General features: G+C 38.8%; 1 protein-coding gene across 4 annotated transcripts in view; it reads left to right on the top strand.

Moving 5' to 3' along the window:
- The window catches only part of DENND1A (DENN domain containing 1A), a 178518-nt gene that overhangs the window by 147211 nt on the left and 9004 nt on the right, over nucleotides 1-22303 (top strand). For 2 of the 4 annotated variants that reach the window (XM_072353160.1, XM_072353158.1), the window contains exons 20-21: nucleotides 11381-11440; nucleotides 15723-15811. In XM_072353160.1, coding sequence (XP_072209261.1) covers nucleotides 11381-11440; nucleotides 15723-15811 — 149 coding nt within the window. The remainder of the gene's footprint in view (nucleotides 1-11380; nucleotides 11441-15722; nucleotides 15812-22303) is intronic. The other 2 variants (XM_072353161.1, XM_072353159.1) reach the window with 1 other exon arrangement.

Raw genomic sequence — 22303 nt, 5'->3', positions numbered from 1 at the left:
AGATTAGCTAAAGGGGGATGGGCTAGCAAGCCAGTAGCAACCTTTAATTTTAACTCATTATCTCTCACCATATAGTGAGTTGGTTTTCAGCTTTTCCAAATACAGTTGTGTATCTGCAGTCCTTAGAGTACAAAAAAAACCAGTAAAATATCTTAAATTGCCTCTGAATGTATAGCACTTCAACTGACTGTTCTCAGACATTCAGCAACAATTACCTAACTGTATGAGATGTTGGAGTGAAATACCTCATTTTGATGAGTGGTTATCAGACATTGTTTAAAAGGGTTATTTATTGCAGAATTGTCTTAGTGTTACAGAAACCAATATTAGAACATTGTGCAAAGGCTCTCCCTGGTTATGAAAAGGATTTTAGCTAGATAGCCTGGGACAAGGACAAGTGATCTTGGGAAGACTACATGAAGAGACTGCAGTGGAAGAGTGTGACCACAGCTCTTTCTCTTTGACTTTGTGTGCTCTTCAGTTTACACAGGGTGTAGCTTTAATGTGAGCCCTCGGATCAGGCAGGTATAAGGAAGTCTCAGGGACTCTGAGGCAATGCAGTTACTCAACAAGTAGCAAGAGCAGTACAGACAGCCAGGGCTTAATGAATGAGGAGAAGGGGGAGCAGTTTTCCAATCACTGGAAAGGTTCCAGTGTGTAGTACTGAGTAATACTGACTGGTTTGGGGAAAACTGGGGATCATTTTAGTAGAAAATACTCTGCGACAGAGAACATCCTTTGACAGTATCTTGCTATTGCTTACCTTCTTCCTGCTTTTTGCCTTACAACGTGACCAAAACTTACCTAACGCATCCAAACATGTGCTGCATATTCAACCTCTGGCAGCCACCACCTTGCTGATGTGGGGCTGTGTGGCACTGCCATGCAGTGCCAGCAATGCCAGCCCACAGCCTGCAGCTCAGCTGCACTGTGGGGTAGCAGTTACAGCTCCATGTGCACACTCCTGCTTTTTAGGTAGCATACATATTTATATTTGTCATGTTTTCTTGTGTGGAAAATAAATACTGTGTCTCTGTGGCCATTTGAAACACATTCCTTGTCCATGCGTGTAGCTATTAGGGGCTCCTGTGACAGGACCCACAGCTTGAAACCTTGAGGTCTGCTGGGGTTCTGGTCTTGTTAGGTTTTATGGGTCCTTTTGTTTTAAATATGTCCTTTTGTTTTCACCTTAATGGCTACAGAGATTTTAGTTCTCTTTATTGGTCTTCGGTTTTATCTTTTTATGTTCAAAATACCTTTTCATGATATTTATGTTAATGCTGCGGGGATTGTGTTTTTGCAATAAATTTCACTTTCTTTACTGATCTGTTATTGGTGGGAAAACTGCAGTGGTGAGGATGCTGCAGAGAGCATAACATGAACAACCTTCAAGCTCTTCTGCTCTGTGATTTTCATCTGCTGATGATTGATCTATATTGCATTTGAATGTTGTCCGTTTTAGAAGTTTGCTGTGAATGTTGTCTGGGGAGCTTTCAATATCTCTATACCCTGCATGATCATGACTTCTTATTTGCTGCCTTTATGCCACCAGGAAAAAAAAAAGAGAGAGAGAGAAAGAAAATCACGCAAGAAATGGAATAGGTCATTTACATTTTCTTTCTGCAAGACTTAGCAATCCTGACAGGGAGTTTTTGGGGTTTTTTTTTGTAGTTTTGGGGGTTTTTTAGAGGCAAAAGTCTCAAATGTCTGCTTCAAGTATTTGGGTAAGGAATATTTATACATGTTATATCTAAAAAGCAATGCCGGCGTCTCCTTAATGATGTTCATTGTATCCCTGTTTCAAGTAACGAGGCAGCTTCCTAAATTGCTTGCTGAGTTTTCAATGAGCAGAAGGCTTTCTCTGTTTGTTTTTATGCATTTATTTTTTGCACTATCTAAAGGAGAAAGTAAATAAATAGAATGAATGATTTTGCTGAGGGAGAAAGGTAGTTTAGTATCCAAATCTGATAACAAAGACTTTTGTTTTTTACTAGGCCACTCGTACACCAGAAGAGCTGTGATAAACACCTACTGTGTCTGTGTGCCACAGCTGTGACAGGGAATGTTCAATGATTTTTCAGTTTTGACCTACTAAGCTCAGAGGACACACTGACTGGTCACTTGAACTGCTGCAGCTGCGTGTCCTGCTGTGTGCAGGTATGGCTCCGCTGGAACTTGTTGCACTATGCAGTCTGAGATGATCCAACATGTGGTCACGTGGTCCAACAGAGCACTCATGGTTGGCAGTTGCAGCTCTCTTCTTGGGGAGTAAAGGGAGCACTTTATTTTCCAAAAACATACTTGGATTTTACATCCTTCTTCTAATGAGGTTTTTACTAACCATACTGCATCCTTCCCCTGCCACCCCTAATCAAATCTTCATGGTGCTCCTGTAAGATGCTGCATGACTGCTCCTACATGTTCTTGGTAGATCATTACGTGTGCCCGGTATTCTCATTAGTCTTTGAGAAGTGATGTAGGTAAACATAAAGGGGGATTCTTTACCAATAAATCTAAACTTGTTTCTCTGCAGATTTTTACAGTCAGAAATCTAACTGGTCAGGTACAACCAAAATAGCAAATGATATCAAGCTGCTAAAATCATTCTTTGCTTGGGGAAGAATGTTGTTTCATTACAAGCCAGTTATACTGACAGATCTGTTTAGCTTTCAAATTGTTTATAGTACAGTTAGAATGTCTTTTGTCAGCTTAAGCTTATGTTTTGGTTTCTGTGGTTTACTTTTATTTACCGGCAAATGGAACATTTTATTTTATTTATGGGCAAAAATATAAGGCTTAATAAAATTAAAAGAGACTTCTAAATAGATCTCAAGAGATTCAGTCATACTCCACTATGTACGCAAACTAGGGAGAATTACTATTTCAGGGATTGATGTTAATAAACAAATGGAAGAATAGTCATGTTCTCATGTGGTAAAGCAGCATATCAGACTGTGGAAAAACTTGTCCAAAACCTTAAACTTTCTTGGGTCACAGAATTGAAATAGTCGCCTTATTTGCTGTTTTTTTTTCATTTGCTGTGAAGGAACTGTGCAGAAATGTTTGTTTATTCCATTTGTGATCTGTACCAAGACATGCAAAATGAAGAACTCTGCTTTTTAGGGTAGGTTTCTTCTTCAAGAAGATTAAAGAGCATTAAGAGGTCAGGGGGAGGATGGGGAGAAAACCAGCCAGCTACATTCCAGAAATGCAAAACTGGATCAGTGAGGGCAGAGGCAAGCAGAAGGAGGGATTAACTCCTGTGTAAAAGAGAGCAAGTAAGGAAGGGAGGAAGGCTGCTTTTCCAGACCCTGTGACTCCCTTCACACCCAAGTGCATTGGAACAATAGCAGATTTCCCCAGATCACAGCAAGCATTGTATAGCACTGAGGTAGAAACCAAAGGGGAAAGGGGAAAACAAGTTCATTTTCTAATATTCGTGCAACTGTATGCAGTGACTGCAAAGCCAGCCTCTTTTTCTCCTTGCCACTCTGAACTATTCTGACAATAGAGATACCTTCGTTAGCAAAATGAGCTTCCATTCCTCTCTTCCCCAGTGATGAGCATTATGGATTCCCTGTTCCTTTCTGCTGAACCATGTAGAGTTTCCTCTCTCTCTCCATTTGATTCTTTGTGTTTTTATTTTGAGTATAAGTTTTTTTCTTTAAAATTCTTCTGTCTTCAGAAAACATATTTTCTATCCTGATTTCTTCTCACTTATTTCTTTAACTGTTCCTTTTAGAAAGGAGTTCACCGTAACTCAGGAGAAGTTTTTTTGATAGAAATGAAAATGTATTGTCCATCTCATGTCTGCTTGAGACAACTCAAATGTTTGATCAGGTTCTTAGGTTACAGTATTTGTAGTAAGGGGAATAAAAACAATGTCAATTGACAAGAAAGTAATTCCTTTGATTGAAATTCTGCTGTGTGGTGTGCAAGATTTTCAGAAATGACAATCCACAGGATACAAATTATCTAACTAAAAGGCTCGCACTCTTGTCATGCATGTAAGTATTTGACAAGTGAGACCTGGTTCTCACTTTAGGAAGACATATACACCACCTGCAGTGCATACCCAAAAGTTACTGCCTTTGAGGCACACACTTGCCAGTATTTTGTAATGAGCAACCAGACAGGTATGTCTTTGGCAGCTACTCCAACATAGCAATGTGTGTAGCTTATACTATGTAGGAATTCAGACTTTGCAGTAAGGTTTTGTGACTCTACTCCTGCATCCAGCAGAACTGTTCATCCATCCATACAGCATATTCTGGGCTGTGGCTTTTAGTATTTGCCAACTGCCGTGGCTTTTCAAGCACTTCTTAAACAAGGATGATCAGAATAAATTTACTGCCCTGAGTACATTCAAGTTATATGCCATAATGGTTGGATGTATGGAGAAAATACTGTGGTTGAGCTGACCTCCTTAGTGCTCTGTGACAAGCAGTAGCAGCTGTAACGTGTCTGTGCAGAATTTCCTTGTTAGTCTTGTTATGTCGAGGAACCCATAAATATCTTGTAGAGAGATTCTTGGTCCGTCACTGCTGGCATGTGGAAACAAAATTGTGCTTTATAAATAATACATATAAAATAAATACGTCAGTGCATGCAAGGCTAACCAAGTCATCTAGATTGACAACTTTAGAAAAAGCTCAGAGGCTTTATGGATGACTTGCATAGTGTATCAATGTTGAGCAGCATCCAGAAGTTTCTTATGTACTACATGAAGTGGATAGGCCAGAACTGTCTGAAATGACCTCTAAATCACTTGATTAAACTAGAACATTAAAAGGAGAGAATACGTGGAGCATGTGATTCTTCCAGCTGCTAGCCCCTCTGTGATTGCTTGTTTGGCCAAGCATCTTTTGGATTTGCCCTTCAGAGCTGAGCTGATTAAGACCTAGTGAAATGGTTGAACAATGCCATGCTACAGATACAGGAACCATGTACTTTTGTATGTTTATGTGGAAAAATATCACCCTGATTATGCAGATGTCCTAAGTGAATAATGAAGTTGAACCAATTGGATAGTCATTGCTGTTATGGGATTCCTTATCTAAGAGACCCTCTCTCTCTCTCTCTCTGTTTGTTTGTTTTTTTAATACAAGTATCCTACTTACTAGCGAGCTGTAGCTGATAATAGACAACAAGGGCTAGACACATTTTCCAACATTTCAAATCATGTGATTTGAGCAGTTTACTTGATGTGAATCCCAGTATCAGGCCCCCAGAAAGCCCAGTATATAACTGACAAAATGACCGGTTTAAAAAGAAAGCAGATGAAAAGTGACTTTTTTTCTTTATATTTAAAATCACATTGCTGTATTTTCCAGTATTTTAAATGAAAAATATATGTAGTTAGTTCCATGTTGACAGTGTCCTTGAGGATTTGACAGTGAGATTTTCCAGCGGTTGCTCTTCGTTAGAATCCTGGTGGAGTTTAATAAGGCAGCCGAACTGCTGGCACCTCCAGTTCTTGTTTGTTCTCCGAGGGCTCGGGGCTGCTGCAGTAAGCACATCGACCAGGGCTGATCATTACAAGGGCGTACGCCACCATGAATAAAAATGTCACACGTTTTCCCATCTCACAGCAGTACAAAATGTCAGTCCTGTCAAACAGACATTGCAGGTAGCAGCGAGCAGTCAGTACAAATTGGGAAGCCGAATATTCCCCCAGCTTTCTGATATTCTTCATTTGAAGCGAAAGAAAAACAGTTGTTAACCTATTAGCTGTGATTTTAAACTCTGCTGAGATAGTAGATGGATAGACTTTAATACATAGGGATAAATATATTCATAGGGTCTGGGATTTTTTTTTGCAACATTTGCCTCCATCCTATATATGTTGAGAAATAGAATGAAAAGAAGCAACTGCAAATCGCACCTAATTTTGCTAAAAGTTATTTGGAAATTTGAAAGTCTGCTCGGTGAGCGGTGTCTCAACACCCTTCCCTATTTTATCTCTGTGAATAGTTCTGAAAAACCTCCTTGCAGTTTTACTGGTGATCCGGAAGGGGTGCAGTGCTGTTGAATACGCATGGGGAGTTTGCTTTTTGGTCCTCTCATCATGCAGTAATATAACCAGAGGTTGGGATTTCTGCACAAATGAAAGTTATGCTGCTTTCAGGCTGAGGTGCATTGGGTGATGTGGAGTCCATGGCTATGCTATTGTCTGGGTGTTAATTTGTCTCATTACCATGCACATACCTGTATGTTGACCAGGTTATCCATCTGGGATATGAGGGACTGAGACCATCAACACAGGATTCTGTCATTATTGCAGGGAGAGAAAAAAATGTGCTGCAAAGGATTAGGCACAAAGAAGAAATACGAAATAAAAAATGGTACGAAGTCACTAGTAGTTGTCCTAAGGACAGGGAGAGCAAATAAAGTGGGCAACAGTAGTCTGTGTAAAAGCGAGTATCTCAAAGAAACCTTAGTTCGGTTGATAAGCAGAAACGCCTTTGGTTTCATTCTGATATTTTCTCAATAACAAAAGCATAACGTATGCATTTAAGCTAGTGAATTGTTGCAAATTACCCCTTTAGACAAAGAACTGAAGCAAACTGCAGTAAGGAAGGCTCGGAGAAGAAGAGTTACTGCAAAGCACTACAGAAACAGAGTAGAACGATTAGGATCTGCATTAATGCCAGCCTGCTCCTGACTTATGTTGTATTGCCATCTGCAGTGATTCTTAGTCACCTAAGCTACTCTAGATTTGGCTAAAATATCTTGTGTTCTGTACATGCGTTTCTGTGGGAAGAGATGTTCGCTGCATGGAGCTTAACTTACAATGGTTATCGAGCTGTGTTCTGCACATTCTTAGGATCTGTGCCAGTTAAAAAAGAGGCTGTTGACTGTTACCTCCTTTAGAAAATTTCAGGGATTTTCCAACTGCAAAGTGTTGAAAAGCATCAGTCTAATACAGTTAGGCATTTTACAGTAATTTAGAAAAACCGAATGCAAGGTTTATTTTCAACTGCACAGTAAACAAGTGGAATAGAAGAACGATGTGGTCACAATCTGAAACTCCATTGAAATCATCTATTGTGGGTTTTGTATTGCTTCTTTGTATTGCACGTGATCTCCTCTGTCACTGGGGCTAGGTGACAAGTCTTTAAGACACAGATACCATTACAAGTTAACTGCTACTGCTGTATATTCTTCCCGTCAACATCTGGCAGGTACCTTACAAATCCTAGATTTAAAGCAAACTGTGTATGATGTACATTGTAATATTTAACATTCTTGAAAATTAGATATTCTGGGATTATTTGCTCTGTGTGACATATATATAATCAACATTGCCAAATGAGAATGGTTTATCCATGCTCTGTGTTTAGATGCACATCTTTTTTAACCTTTGATTAGGAAGGGCAGAATCGGTCTCATCCAAGAGAAAGGAAGTGAAAAGTAGGCTTTCAGAAAACCCCTTCTTTCCCTTCTGTAAAGTCTGAGTCCCAGGTGACCTTGGGATGAATCTTTGGCTGTGTCCAGGACACTGGGTGTGACTTACATGCCAGAAATAAGGTTCTTTGTTCTCCTTTCCTTGGGGAAACCACAAGCTTATAGGCTATTTTCACTTCCTTCTCTGAATGTATGCTTCTGTGTTATGTAACGGAAGATTTCCTGGCTAGAGAGGTAAGGGGATCGTTTTCTCATTAGACTAATCAGAGGGTTTAATTGTGACAGATTCTCTTCCCTTCCATAAATTCTTGGCATAGCTATAGGCATTGCCATGGCTTTTTGTCAGATTCGTGCTACCTTCCAAATCTACAAATACAGCTCAGAGAAAGAGGCATCTCTTAAAACATGGAGGTTTGTTGGGTTTTTGTGTTTTGTTTTTTGTTTTTTGTTTTAATCGCAGGACCAAGCAGATTTCTGTTAAACTATTTTAGAGTGTAAATTAAAAATATATGTTGTAAAGCATACACTGTTCTTGTCATACCAGTTTGTGAACAGTGCATATGGGAGTATGTAAAAAGTAGTGTATGTGCTGTGCAGGGATCTGAATGTGTAATAAAACATCTGCTTCATAGATTCCATCTGCTTTCTGTACTGAATCTTTTTAGGTACCGTACACTTTTCAGTGTTGTTATTTTATCTCCCTGCCTCTCCGCTCCTCCCCCTGCCCCCCCAACCCCTTTTATTTTTTATTTTTCTCTCCATTGAATGTTGAGCTGAATGTTCAGCATATTTTCAGCATATTTTTCCAAAGTCAGTGTGATCCAAATCCTTTGCAGCATGATGTATTTGAGTCTTGGGTACATTCAGGACAGCGCATCTTTACCCCATTTCTCATTGTCTTTAAAACATAGAAACAGTTTATAAATCAGCCCTTAACTTCTGAAGAAATTAAGATGTCTGTGTAGAAAAGCTTTGCTTTGGAAATCATTGGAAACGCCTCACTACTAACTTGAGAATGAGAAACTCTTCTTTCTGTATGAACTGACAAACCAGTTTTCATCTAGTTGGGTTTCCTTTATGCATTTGTTTCTAATTGCACTTGTTGCGTATGAAATAGCACCTCTGATTTACTGATAAAGGCCTTGTTTTGAATACCACCTTACAAAAATCTCAACAGACATCCAGTTAGTTTGAGGTAATATTTTGCTCATGAATTCTTGCTTCACAGTACAAAAATGATCTTTTTGTAATGTTTTCTCTAGTATAAAAAACTAAATTGCCGTATTGTGAAAGTTTCTTGGATATATAGGAGCTACTTTATGATCTGTTATATGTATAATTTTTAAATAGTACTTTTACAGTGTAAAAGTGAAGGTAAGAATTTTCTCTTCCTCCAACATCTAACAGCTTAAAATTGCTTGTCTTGTAATTAGAAAATGGTGCCATGTCTGCAGCCATAAAATTGGCTTCCTGCAAATTTTCTTTGTCTTGTTCCTTCAGAAGTATTTAGAGTAAAACAATTAAGAAAATACCTAGAGTAAAAAAGTATGCTGGTAAACAGCTACTGGTAAGAAAGTGCTAATTTAGACATTTCTCCTCTTTGAAGAAAAAAACCACTATAGTATACATATTTAGGGACATACCTAGGATAGCAATTTAGCAGCTTTTAGCAATGTAGCTCTGGGCTGTTTCATCCTTACAGCACAGGTAATTAAGTTGATAATCCAACACAGCTTCCCCTACTGACCTTTCAGAAACAGAGTGTTTTGCTGCATTAACAAATTAACTTGTAATCAGCGGCTTTTCCAGTAAATATGGTCTTCATATAATTCAAATATACTTGCTTGTCCCATTTTGGTGACACATATTTATATCAACATTAACAGTGGAACTCTGGCAAAGGACTGATAACTGTTATCCGGTGGTGGGCCTCCATCTCAGCTACTCCTCCCTGCCCTTTGCCTATGCTCTTTTCAGTGCTTCAAATCACTGGTTGTTTAAGCTGTACTGTCTCCCTGTCCCTCTATAATTGAGAGAACACACTGCTGTTAATGTGGAGATTTGTCTTATTGTTCTTCTCATGTCTCCTTAAGGTTTCAAAAATTAATATGTAATGCGATACATAGAAGACTTCATGCAAACTGAAGCATACACAGAGGAGGCACTAGGGGAAAAAAAGGAGAATAATAGCATATTGTTTTCCTGCTTCATCAAATAGTTTGTCTGAGTAGCTGTGTCATAAGTGGGCATCTTTAAAATAACAAGAAAAGTGCAAATCTTCAGATTTTTTCAGCTGTTCCATTATGATTCTGAAACATAATGGAAAATAAGTATGCTATGTCACATAACAAAGTTAAATATACTTTAAGATTATGCTCTCAGCCTGAGCAGGTAAAGTGGGAAAATACTCAGTGCTACAACTCAACATCTGTGACTGAACTGCATAATAAGAGGTGCAGAAGAGAAAATATGCAGAAGGGCTAACAGTAACCACCTCAGTTCACCGGCAGGTCATTTCTCTCTATTTTTCTTTGATTTCGTGCTTACTTTCCTGGAATATATAGTTGGAAGTTATCACATGGAAAAATTTTAGCCTCAGCTCTCCACGGCAAGTGCCATTTTTTCCTCACCCACCTCAAAAGTATGAGCTGAATGAATGTGTACAGTACAGGCAGTAAACCAGTTGGTGCAAGTTCTGAGTTAATGGGAATGTGTGATCAGTTGCAGGAAGAGCATGAAAATGGTCTGAAAAAGGGTAGGCTAGTATTGACTGTGACACAGCATGAGGGTAGCAGAAAGAATGTGTGTCAGTCTGGAATAAAGACTACGCTAATAAGAAGTTAAAAACTGCTGAAATATGAGTCTGGGATCTTCTTTTGAGAGAAATTCAGTAATTTGTGTAAGCTTTCTTTTTCTGTGTGAGGAATCCAACTCCTGCTGCCAGTTCCTGTTTCCTCTGTTGGGCTGACACGCTTTTGTCCATAGGATGCACTGCCGTGTGCTGCAGCCAGCAGCACGGTCTGCTGTCTGCTCAAGCAGGCATTTGAAGGAGTTCCTGCACACTCCTCACTGCAGGCTCTACTTCTCACTTTGAGTGCTAATACATGTATGCAAGATACTGCAGAAAAGACGTTAACTTTGATCTTGTTCTCAATATCAAAGTTGTACTTTAGGAAGATTTTATTTAGAATCTCATTAGTTATCAGTAGGTTCCTTGTCTAACAGAGCATACCTTAAGATACCATCTGTGTGAGGAGAGTCATGCTGCTGGCTCAGTCAAAAGCAGCTCAATTGGAACAGCTCCAGCACAGTTACAAAGCAATAAGTTGACCAACTGCTAATTTTAAAAGTGAGAGACCAAAATAAGCAGCTCAGTGCACTGCTCGTGTCTTCACTAGAACTGTTGGGAATGCAGGGATTTGTTTTCTTTATTATAACAGTGCACACTTGCTGTAGACAATTCATTTAAACCTCAGTCCACTATAGTATCTAAGCATGTGCTCATCTGCTTATGAAAGGTTTAACTGACTTACAGTTTTCCCTCATTCTTTTAAATGTCTTTGCTGGTTTGAGGCCTTCAGAGTGTAAGTTTTGGCTAGCACTAAAATCTCTCTTGGGATTTTAATGTAAGCGATTTTGAAAATCATGTTTTGCAGCATTCTTTTCATTTGTCCATAGAACATGTGGACCTGTAGGTCAGAATCCTTCTTAAGTATCTGTGTTGTCTTAGGTGAATTTTGGATGATCTGGCATAACCAATGTCAAGGAGGTAGCGATAGCTTCCTTTTCTGACATGGCACTTTTAAGGTCATGACATTATCTCTGTTTTGAAAGTAATTGCATGTTGTACGGTGAGTATGAAGTCGGATAAATCATGTCTTCCACTCCAACTGCTTTTCCCACAAGATAAGAGGTGTTTTCATGTAGGTGACTATTTAATTTACCTATGACTTAAGTTTCCACTTTGATACAGCAGCAAAGACTCCGTCCGCCTCGGCCACCGCCTCCAAAGATACAGCGTTCAACTAGGCCCGTGAGTAGCTGGGAGTTTTGTTTCACTGCCACAGCTTAACACTGCCTGAATTGCTCTCCTAGTAGTAATACTAAACCTTGGTAGTTTGGATTGTCAAACAAACAATGTTTGAATTATGCACCTAAACTCCCTTCTTCTCTGCTACGGCACAGCCCTGGGACCTGCATTTATTCTGCTTTTCTCTGACGAGTTCTGCAGCTTTCAGTCAGTTCTGCAGGTAACTGATGCTGCTATTGCAATATTTGTTTTACTTTTGTGGTGATTTCTTAAACAGAAAGTCTTGCTAGGCTGGGATAAGTTTTTAGCCAGTGAGTTTTTGAAGACTTGCACTAAGCTCAAATACAAAAGGAAGCAGAAGTCTGAAGAGATTGCACAAGTTCTGCTTTAAATTCATTTCAGACACTTCATTTTTCACCATGGAATAGATGAGTGAATATACATAAAAAAGCAAAGTCTTTATTTGGACAGTGGAATATTAGTACCACATTGTGGATAATATACTTATATAATTCATATTCATTTAAAATTACCTGGAATGAAAAATGTTGGCCATAAGAAACGAGTCTTAGTCAGAACTACATGGAAATTCTTCTCAGTGTAACTCCTGTGTTAGGATGGGATACATTATCGAAGCACTTTTTCATTCAAAACAGTACTGTAGGCTGATTGTTAAATATTAACTATACAAGATACTTCTGAGAATGGAGACTGTACTGGGCCTGTTTCAGTGACTTATTCATACAGGAAAGTGACGTCAGTTTAGAGAGGTGTTGTTTATGCAGAAGCCTCGAAAGATATTTGTTTCTATTCAGGACTTTTGCTTTATGAATATAATTTCACCAAAACGCAAAAAGACCTTACTCCTTGCTTCCTTACACAGGAAGGTGTGTAAGAAAAAGAGAGATGCAAGTTTTCAAATCTAATCTTGCTAAAACTTGTTAAAAATGTGTAGTTTTGGATGAGCAGGCAACTGGTTAACAAGTGCACTTGGGTGTGTGTGAACTTCTGATCTTTGATGCATGTTCCTATGTGACATTTCAGTAGCATGTTTTTCTTTCCTCCCTCTTCTTAACTCTGGTGTTCTCTGAAACATAATTTGTATGGGAGGCCTTCCCAGATTCATTACACTGGGAACAAGCCTTCTGTGGTACAAAGGGGTTCCCATACTGCTTCTTGGTCCTCTTGTTTTGTGCTTGGCAGGGGAAGCCCCATGAGGGCTCACTGCAGTTTCTCTGTACTGAGGTTGCTGAACAGTATTGTCCAGATTAATTTATTACATGAAAGTCTTGTTAAGACTATTTAATCTTACTGCCGTACATTAACGTTCTTGCTATGATGTGTTCGTGTCAACTATCTTTGCTCCCAATGTGATTGATAAAAGGTTGGAAATGTAATGAAAGCTCCTGTTGCATTCATCTTGCTGTGTCAGTAACTGGAACAGAAGTTCTTCATTTGTCAAAAGGAAATTCAAGAAAAATGTAAATAATTATAATCAGTCCCAAAACTATGCTTGTACCAAATGTATGTAAATTTGTTGTTACTCTGAGCTGTTATTTGGCTTTTAATAGATGAAACACATTTTTTGTGTGTAAATATTATTTTGTTCAGGCTGATTTTTCCCTCTTATAGTCTTGGCATATATTGGAGAGGTGGGTATCAGCAAAAGATTCATCCTAACCTTTCACAGGAAGGCCTGGATGAGAGGCCAGCTCTCTGCTTCTCCAACCAAGTCAACATAATGCCGGAATTGCTGAGAAATTGTTGCTGTTTTCAGGCTATATCTGTTACAAGAAAGAATCTGTGGGAATTAGTCCTTGCAGTGAGTCATTACTAATAGTGAGAACAAAAACACAAACCAAAGAAGGTTAAAGAAGCAGAACAGATATGTTCTTTACATTCTGTTGTTTTGGAAATGAATTGTAGTGATATTGTAAGGGGGTGGTTGTTTATAATTAATAGAGATCTGTTAGAATTAATAGTAACTGTTTGGAAACTTCATTCAATTAGCAAAAGTTGTAATATGATAATTATTCATAAAGTTGATAGGGACAGTAATAAGCACATTTAACCCTGTACTGAATGTTTACCTTTATTCTCTAGGCTCTGTGCTTGCATAATTGGATTTCTTTCCTACTTTTGCATTTCATATGCGTTTAACCCTGCCTATTTGGCTAAAAATCCAGCAAGGAATTGGCTTTGATTCCTGATTTTTCCCTGCAGTCCCTCATGAACAATACTCAGAATCCTACTTAGCATGTCACCCTATGCTTTACTGGTCTGGTGGCCCCCTGGAGGCATCCAAAATTCTCATCTCTTTTGCTTATCACCATTTCTCCCCCAGGATACCAACCAAAAGGTGAAAGTGTTCACAGTATGATGACAAGCCAGTGTTACATGCAATCTTTCAGCTTAAATTTAATTAAACAAGTTTCTTTCTTCCTCTTTTTTTTCCCTTCTTGTTCCCCCCCCCCCCCCCACCCAGTTCTTCTTGCTTCTCTCTCCCTCACCGTTGTACACACTCTTTCTCTTGCTCACTCTCTCTGTTTTATCAGCCCTAATGAAGCAGTATTCCTCATCGATCCTGCTGATTGCCAGCCCATTCCTTTTGTTTGTTGGCACCGAGCCATTCAGCCGCACTCTGACAGCTCAGCTTGTCTAATTAGCTCTGTTGTTCTTTTCCCCATGTTTCACCACGTTGCAAGTTCAGTTGGTTTCCACAAACTTAATCCTTCCATAAATTCACATTCTTAAACTATCATTATTGAAGAGAGGAACAGCCCTGTGTGGGGACACGTCTTGAAGACCTTAACTTCTGACTTTTGTGTAAACTCTTTTTCCTAAGAAACTGTGGCAATACATCTCAGGATTTCTTCATCATATCTGCTCTACACCTTTTTCTTTGAAATGAAAATTCAATACAATGATCTTACTGTTAAGTTCTGCACACCATTGTGCAGCACAGAAACAGTGCTCACCGTTCAGTAGCTTTATCCTGGCAATAGAATCTGAGCTATATGTTCCTAAAAAAAAAGTTAAAAATAATCAACAAAACCCAACCAACTGAATGAAAACAAACAAAACCAGGGTGCCAATGCTGTCATTGCAAACAAATTCATCAGTTGTCCAAAGAATACTTGGATTGTAGGTGCTGTGACACCTTTTATATTGTGGCTATTAAAGGGATCACAGGCCCAAGAGGGCAGAAGTTGAGTTGTGTTCCTCACCTTGTTGAGAGCTTTGGAAATTCCTGTTGGTTAACATTCAGCAAAGCCAGCAAGTCAGATTCTGTTCCAATGTTCCAAGCTGGGTAGTAGTTTAAAAGAAAATTTAAAAAGAAAACAAACAAACAAAACAAACAAACAACAACAAATGACCCTGACCCTGCAATTGTTCATTCCTGCATTTGGCTCAGAGGAGTAAATTCACCAACAGGATTACTCATTAGTATTGGTAAGCACATGTGTAAATTTTGCCCATTTAGTGTATCAGGTGTGCTTATTCCTTTCTTTGAAGTTTAGCTTGTTTGCTTGTGGAGTTCATGTGGGTAAATTCTGAACATCAGAAGATTATGATGTTATGTGCAGTTCAACTGGCAACAACATCACCTTCCACAGAAAACCTTTGATTGTTATTGCTGACAACAAAAGATATTCTAGTATAACCTCAGTGATGTCAATGATAATGTGTCTGCGAAGGTTTTCTGATCAGCTACTGGAAGGAATCATATTTTTAAAGAAAAATAGCATTTTTTTCATTTATAATGTTTACTCTTAAGTACAACTTTTTCTCAGTGCTCACTTTCACAGCATTAGTCACTTGAGGATCTGGCTTCCTGTGAACAGGTGGGCAAAAGGACGGTGATGGTCAGAGCTGAATGACAATTTCCAGTATAACATGCACTGCAGACTTTCCAGTTTCACTCCGTCAACTCACTCTTTTAGATGAAGCTTACATTTAGGAAACCTTTTTATCAGAACATTACCCTACACTAAACAGGACAGCTGAGCAAATTTTCATTGACTGGCTAATAGTCAGTGGCAAGCATAAACGTGTCATTGACAACTCAAAACATGTGGGTTTTTTGCCTTTTAACTAATTGTGGGACGCTGTAGTTTATACCCAAACCAGCGAATTTTTTGTAGAAGCATAAAAGTTTAAAACTGATTGTGAATGTCAGGTGCCTTTAAGGTAGTGGTAATTATGCATATCTTGCCATTTATGTCTGTTGCATGACCAGCTTTTGAAGTATCTGATGAAGTGTTTCTGTATGTGTATGTAATAGGTTCGCCCTCCAAGACCTCATGTCGTTAAGAGGCCCAAGAGCAACATTGCTGTGGAAGGACGAAGGACTTCCATTTCTAGTCCAGAACAGTAAGTATTTTGCAGCTCTTCTGCTCTGCTTCTCTATAGTTGCGTTGATGTTAGTAGACTGTATATTCAAAATTTAAAAATTATTAAAAAAACAACAACAACAAAAAACCTACAAATCCACAATGATCTACTGTACAAACTTTTACATCTTTAGAGCATTATAGAGGAGTGAGAAATTATGCATTAGCACTTCTCAGATATCCAGCATTGTGGCAGTACACTCTTGGTACAGGAAATCACACTGGAATTGGACTCAGGGTGACAAGATGGTTGCACTGATCTGAACTGTCACAGAGATTTCCTTGTCAGTCTTCTCTTAACTGCAGCACAAATTGCTTGTGTCATAGCCACTTGGAGTTACTTGCTTGTGTTCCAGTCTATGGTGGCTTTATTCTCAGTAAAGTGAAATGCTTTCGCTGATGCCCAAGATTTTAGGATATTTGTTGCATCTGAAGAGAAGAAAATCCCATAAAAAGAAAAGTGGTTGGTTTCTTTATGTACTCCTTTTCCCACATGGATACAACTGCTGGCACCATTGTTCATAAGGAAAGAAGATTTGGAGGTTGAGTATTTTTCCCACCCACAGCCCCCTTTCAAGTTACGTGCTTGGAGCTTTTTTTCCAGTCAGTTTAGAATGAAGTGGAATTCTGCCTTTTGGCTAGAAATGAATGGTAACTGTAAATTCTACAGCTACATTTGTTCATTTTATAGTGGAATTTGGTTGCCCTCTTGTGGAGTAGATTGCAAATCCTGCCAAAGGGAGGTTATGGGATGGTAGATGTCTACACAGAAATGACTGGAATTGTTAAATAAGTTTTTTCCTTAATATTTAATATGACTCACTGCTTGGTTAATATACCAGGTAGAAGGTAATTGAGTCACTGTGTATGTTTCTCATGAAGTATTATGCATATCTTGATTCAGAAGCTGCTCGATATTCCACTGTGACTTCCTGATAATGTTTATTCTCAGTTCCTGGCAGTGTCAGAGCAAAAATAAAGAAGCATGAATGACAGGCATAATATTTATGCTAATGCTAGTAATATGCTAAGTTACAAATATTATTTTTTTTAATTTTAATTGATAGCTGTTAATTTTAGTGAGTCTGTACATTTCAGCTGTTCTCACACATTTTATATATATTTTTGAGTCGAAATTATTGGTGGTAATCTACCAGAGATAATGATGGCTCTCTGTAGCTATAAAGCTGATGTATTTTTCTCTATGATCATATTAGTACTGAGAGATTTCTCCATCATATCAATGTGAAAGAAAAGCAGGTCATGTTCCTAGAACCACGGGCACTTGCTGTGCCATGGCAGGACTTGATCTTTTCCTTGCCTGCCTCAGCTTCACTATTTTCTAGTTCAAATTCAGTGGCACAGCAGCTACTGGTGTATTTCATTTTTTCATGAGCTTCAGGTGACAAAACAAATGTATACAGAACTCTTTCCAGACGGTTAATTGTAGAATATCACAGTCAACCAGATATCCCATAATGTGCATGGTTAGTTTTTAATAAAAGCAAGTTAGAAAGGCAGGAGGACAAGAACTGTGATTTCAGATGTACAAGTGGAGGAAATGTAACCTTCAAGGCACTGACAGATACAGATCTCCAGCACAGAAGGCAGTATATGAGACTTTGAATTTCTGCAGTTGGCAAAATCACAAACCAGCCAGAATTAGTTGTGATGGCAGGAATATCTGAAAGATCATATAAGTGGCTTGTAGCCCCTTTGAGATAGGGAAAGAACCACTCATTGACCTTCTTTCTTACTGTTTACCTCAAAATGATATTTTGAATAAACAAAGTGTATATATTTTTAAAAAGTAATTAAAGATTATAATGACATTTTCCACAAAAAGTATTTTCTATCCCTTTACAAAATAATTTTCATTTATTGTTCTGAACTAAAATTATAACACCAGTTCTATCTCTAAAAGACATCCATTATTTTTCTCCCTCTTGGATAATACTATAATGAATAAAAACACTACGGTTTGCATTTTTGCTGTTGTAACTTGGTAACATTCATACTGTAGATCAGAGGCGATTCCGTGAAAGGCACGGCAGCACTGAGAGAGTGCTTTTTCTTGACCTGAACTTAACCAAAATATTTAGCTTAATTGCATTGGTTCTGAAGCTAATTATTAGCCAGTGATGATCAGGAGCTCGTATGTAGGATCTGCTTATGAGGAGAAGCATCTGCTCCGGGAGAAATATCTTTTTTCTATTTAAAACTAACACTACATTTCTGGTCTTGAATTGATTGATCATCTGAAAGCTTCAGAGCCGTTTCCCAGGCAGTGTGATCGCCACTCAGACTGGGACTTGCATCCCGCTCCGGGCTGCTGGGGACGCAGTCCTGGTGCTGTGGCACAGATCACAAGCAAGCTGGTTTCAGTGCAGCCTCCTTTCTTTCCATGGTGGTGCCTGTTATCTCTGAACAGTAAGCTATCATCTAGATGTCCTTTCAACTGTTAATTCATTTATTAATGAATTTCTTAAAATATTAGAAAATTTGCATCATGTTATAGGAGTCAGTTTTTAAAATCTGTGCAAAATAATATTATTAGGGCACATATGTGCTCATTTTCTAACCAGTCTTCGATTAAAATGCAGGAGGGTGGGAATCTTGTTAAACCTTCACATTTAGAAGAGCTGGTGGAAGAATTATTTTTCCCCCATCACAATTTTCAGTGATTTTCTTCCCAGTTCAATAGAAATCTGGTGTTTCTGTTTTGTTTTGCAATTAGATAAAAAAGCAAGGTTTATCATGTACAAAGATTCTTCCAAGTTGCCATTAAATCTGAAATGTATTGTTTTAAAAAATATTAAGTTATAAGGTAGCAGGAAGAACCTGAGAGCTCAGAAAACACAGGATTACCATCTGAGGCAATATTAAACATGTGGGACATATGTCCTTAAACACAAATTAGCTGTTCACAGAAATAAGGTGTTGCATTTTTAACAGATAAGCAGTTTTTCAAGAGCTCTCTTTTACACCACAGCAAGATTTCCTATTAAGCGTAGAATAGGCTTCCAGAGAGCTCTAGGATCTGTTCTCTAAGTACTGGCTTACTGAGGAGCTGGCATCTAGGGCATGCAGAGTGGGAGGAAATTAAAATAGGAAATCAAAGGGTCAGGCTCACAATTAACAGCATGTCAAAAGGGTCTTGGGCTGGCTAAACCCGTGTCAGTGCTACAGCAGTTCATTATGACTTTCCAGAACTCATGTAGGACTTAGAGAAGCTAATGGTTTTCTCTTATATCATATGAATGAAATTAGGCTGCAGTGCAATAGTAGGTTATTACACCGAATTTAGCATGAAGTCAGCGTGATGGCTGTGTTAAATGATACAGGCTCATAAAGCCCATTAACTTCCAGTTGTTGTAACCAGACTCTCGAAGCTCTGCCACACAGAATTTGTGTACTGTACAGGTTTTTTTATGGCATCACTTCAAGCAAGGGTCTTTGCTTAGGAAAAAGCTAAACCCACAAGTACTCATTTGAACAAAGTTGGCTGCAATCCAAAGGACTGTCCTGTAGACCGTAGCAGATAGACTGGTTGCATGGCTTTGATTCTTCTACCACAAGAAAACTGATCTAGAAAAAGCTACATTCAATAACAGTGGTGCCAAGAATGCAGATGGCCCAGCAAAAGGACAGCAAATGGGGAAGATGCATACTGAGAGCAGTCGTGCTCTTTGTACATGGCCAAGCAAGAACCTTGGGAGCCTTCCCAGATTCCTTCCTGTCTCTCCCACCTATTCCAGTAGATATTTTGCAAAGAATCGTTCTGGTGTTCATTTCTGCCATCTACCTACCAAATGTATGCAGCTTGCCTATGTGAAGAGAGACGGCTATGATACCTGTAGGTGGAATTGGTGAATGTGTACTTATTATTGAGAAATAGGATGAAAATGTGAGATGTCTTTGTAGAATCTTGCATCTAGATCTGTCAGAGCAGGCAGAGGTGTCATCCAGTTTGTTCGCACTTTAAATCCTTTGTTCCTTTTTCCAACTTTGTAGAAAATGCACGGAAAGTTGAGTCAAAGTTGGAAACAGTTACCTGTCCTTCTGCTCGTAGTGATCACAGCTTGTTATTTCTGCTATCCAATTGGATTACTTGTGATTTTTTTTTTTTTTTTTTTTAATACTTTAACTCAAAAATATGCTTTATGCTAAATATTTTAATTTTTCTTGGGCTGCTTCTATGAAAATTCACAGTGTGCAGAGTGTCACCTTAAAAAATACAATATCTTACTGTTTCTATGAGCTCACACTCAGGTGTGCTGAGTGCTCAGAATATGCAGGAAGGAATTCCAGGGATAGGTCTGTGCTTTGTTCATAGTGAAGAGTTACAGGGTAATCCCCTCAGCCCCAAATCTCTTATTTTATGCTGGCAAGAAAAAGCCAATGCATCCAAAACCCTCATTCTTTTCATTTAACTGTCTAAGAGGGACAAATTCCTTAATTCCCTGGAGTAGCGGCACAGCTATTCTTTACATTATAAAGAATAAAATCTTCCTCAAATTTGGGAGGCCCTTTTCAGGAGAACAATGACATTGAGTCCAACGTTACCCCACTGTATCATCTGTAATCAGGAAAAAGCAAACAGTTGATAAAATACACAAATTTATTTTTTTCATAGCTGAACTATCTTTTAAAATTATTACAGAATTCTCCTTATTAATGCCCAAATCCAAATCCTGTCCTCGCGTTTTCAGTATGTATTTTTTCTATCTCAAGTACATTTAGGTGTCAATTAAATTTGAAATATCTACATTTGTCAGCATTTCATTTTTGGCCAGTGTGATGTGCTGCTGATTTGTCCATGCATCCTGACACATGAAAAAAGCTCCTGAGATGCAGATCTTCCTCATTAAAAAAGAAACCCATACTATCATAATGGTACGCAGAGCCATGGAGCGCATCCCCAGCTTTATTGCACTGTGTTTCTGACACGATATTTAAAAAGGAACAGCCACGGCTGTCAGTACTGTCATATGCTAGTGCTAACCGAAGACATGTTAAACTAAACATTAGAAAGAGATCAGCAAGTCATCTGCATGGTAACTCAGCTAAGAGATTAGGTAGGCAGGAGCTGGTGCAGTCATGTGGAGATGATGAGGGTTGTAGCTGTGACGGACACATCCTTTCTTCCCTCTAAGGCTGCTGCAGCGCCTGCCTTGTAGCCGAGCTTGCTGTGACCTGCCTTTCAGAGACAGCTCTTTGTGTATGAAATCCTAGCAAGTGGTGGGTGGCAGACTGCAGGAGAGTTGGCGAATTGGGTTAATGAGGGAATAGGTACTTTTTTTGGATTCCACTGCCTCAAGCTAATAAAAAATTTAAACTCGGACAATTTTAAACTGTTCATCCCTTATCTTTGGCCAAAATCTGTTTCAGAGCACACTGACACCGAAGCTGAAGTGCTTTCTTCTTTCTAATTAGGAGATCCCACTTTCAGGAGTCGTGCAACAGCAACAAAGATGGTGCATATTATCTTACTATAAATGTAATCCTATTGCACTGAGGGGCAACTGATGAATTAGCAAAAGAAATCTTATTTCTTCAGAGCTGGTTTTCTTCGTACGCACACACAGACACGATACGTTTGAATCTGGTGTGCTCTGAAGGCAAACAAAAGGTATCAGAGGTGGTGCTGCGAGGGCAGCTGCACCTGGGCATCTGTTGTATGCCGTCACCAGACGTACGGCCTGGCACGGGGTGCGTGGACATTCAGCAGCACTCTTGATGTCTGGAAAACAATTCTAAATTTGCTTGAATCATATTAAATGTTAATTTACTTTACAAAGAGAAAAAAAACCTGTGTTTTATATACACTCTATGTTCTAATATAAATCTGAATGCTCTTTAAGCATCTTTGCTTTCTAAAACTGTTTTAGATGGATTTTCTAATGCAAGTTGAAGCCTTTGGATAGCAGGCTCCCTTTTAGCAAAAAAGACAAAAAAAACTTTAAAAAAAAGGCAATTTTTTTCCTAATGCAGTGGCAGCTCCCTCTCCTTCCCTGGATGCCTATTATAGCATGAGAGGAAAAGAACAGCTATGCAACAGCTTTAATTGGAGTACCACAGACCATGATTTAACACTATCAGCTGCATCTGCTGCCACCGCTATTTTAGACTTTATTAATTAGCTCTGACCTGATTGTGAATAACATTTATTCATGGTGGCAGTTTGGGTCCTCTTGAGCTGTCACTTGCAGTGTCCAACTTCTCTTTTTCTGACCTAATGTTTGGGGCCGTTTCTCAGAACAGTTACATAGTTATTTAACAATTAGACCAAAGAACCAAGAGATACTGAAGGCTGATTATGAATACAGGAGCAACTATATTTGTACTGTAAGTGTAACAAATCAAATTCCTTTTTTTTCCTATGCTTTTGGCCCTCTTGTGTATCGTATTCTCTTCTTATCTGTGATGTACGTAGCTGTGAGATATATTACCATTGTTCTGCATTGCTCAC

Source organism: Excalfactoria chinensis, chromosome 18, assembly GCF_039878825.1.
Source record: "Excalfactoria chinensis isolate bCotChi1 chromosome 18, bCotChi1.hap2, whole genome shotgun sequence".
Lineage (NCBI taxonomy): Eukaryota > Metazoa > Chordata > Aves > Galliformes > Phasianidae > Excalfactoria > Excalfactoria chinensis.
This window is presented reverse-complemented; position numbering and strand designations above follow the sequence as displayed.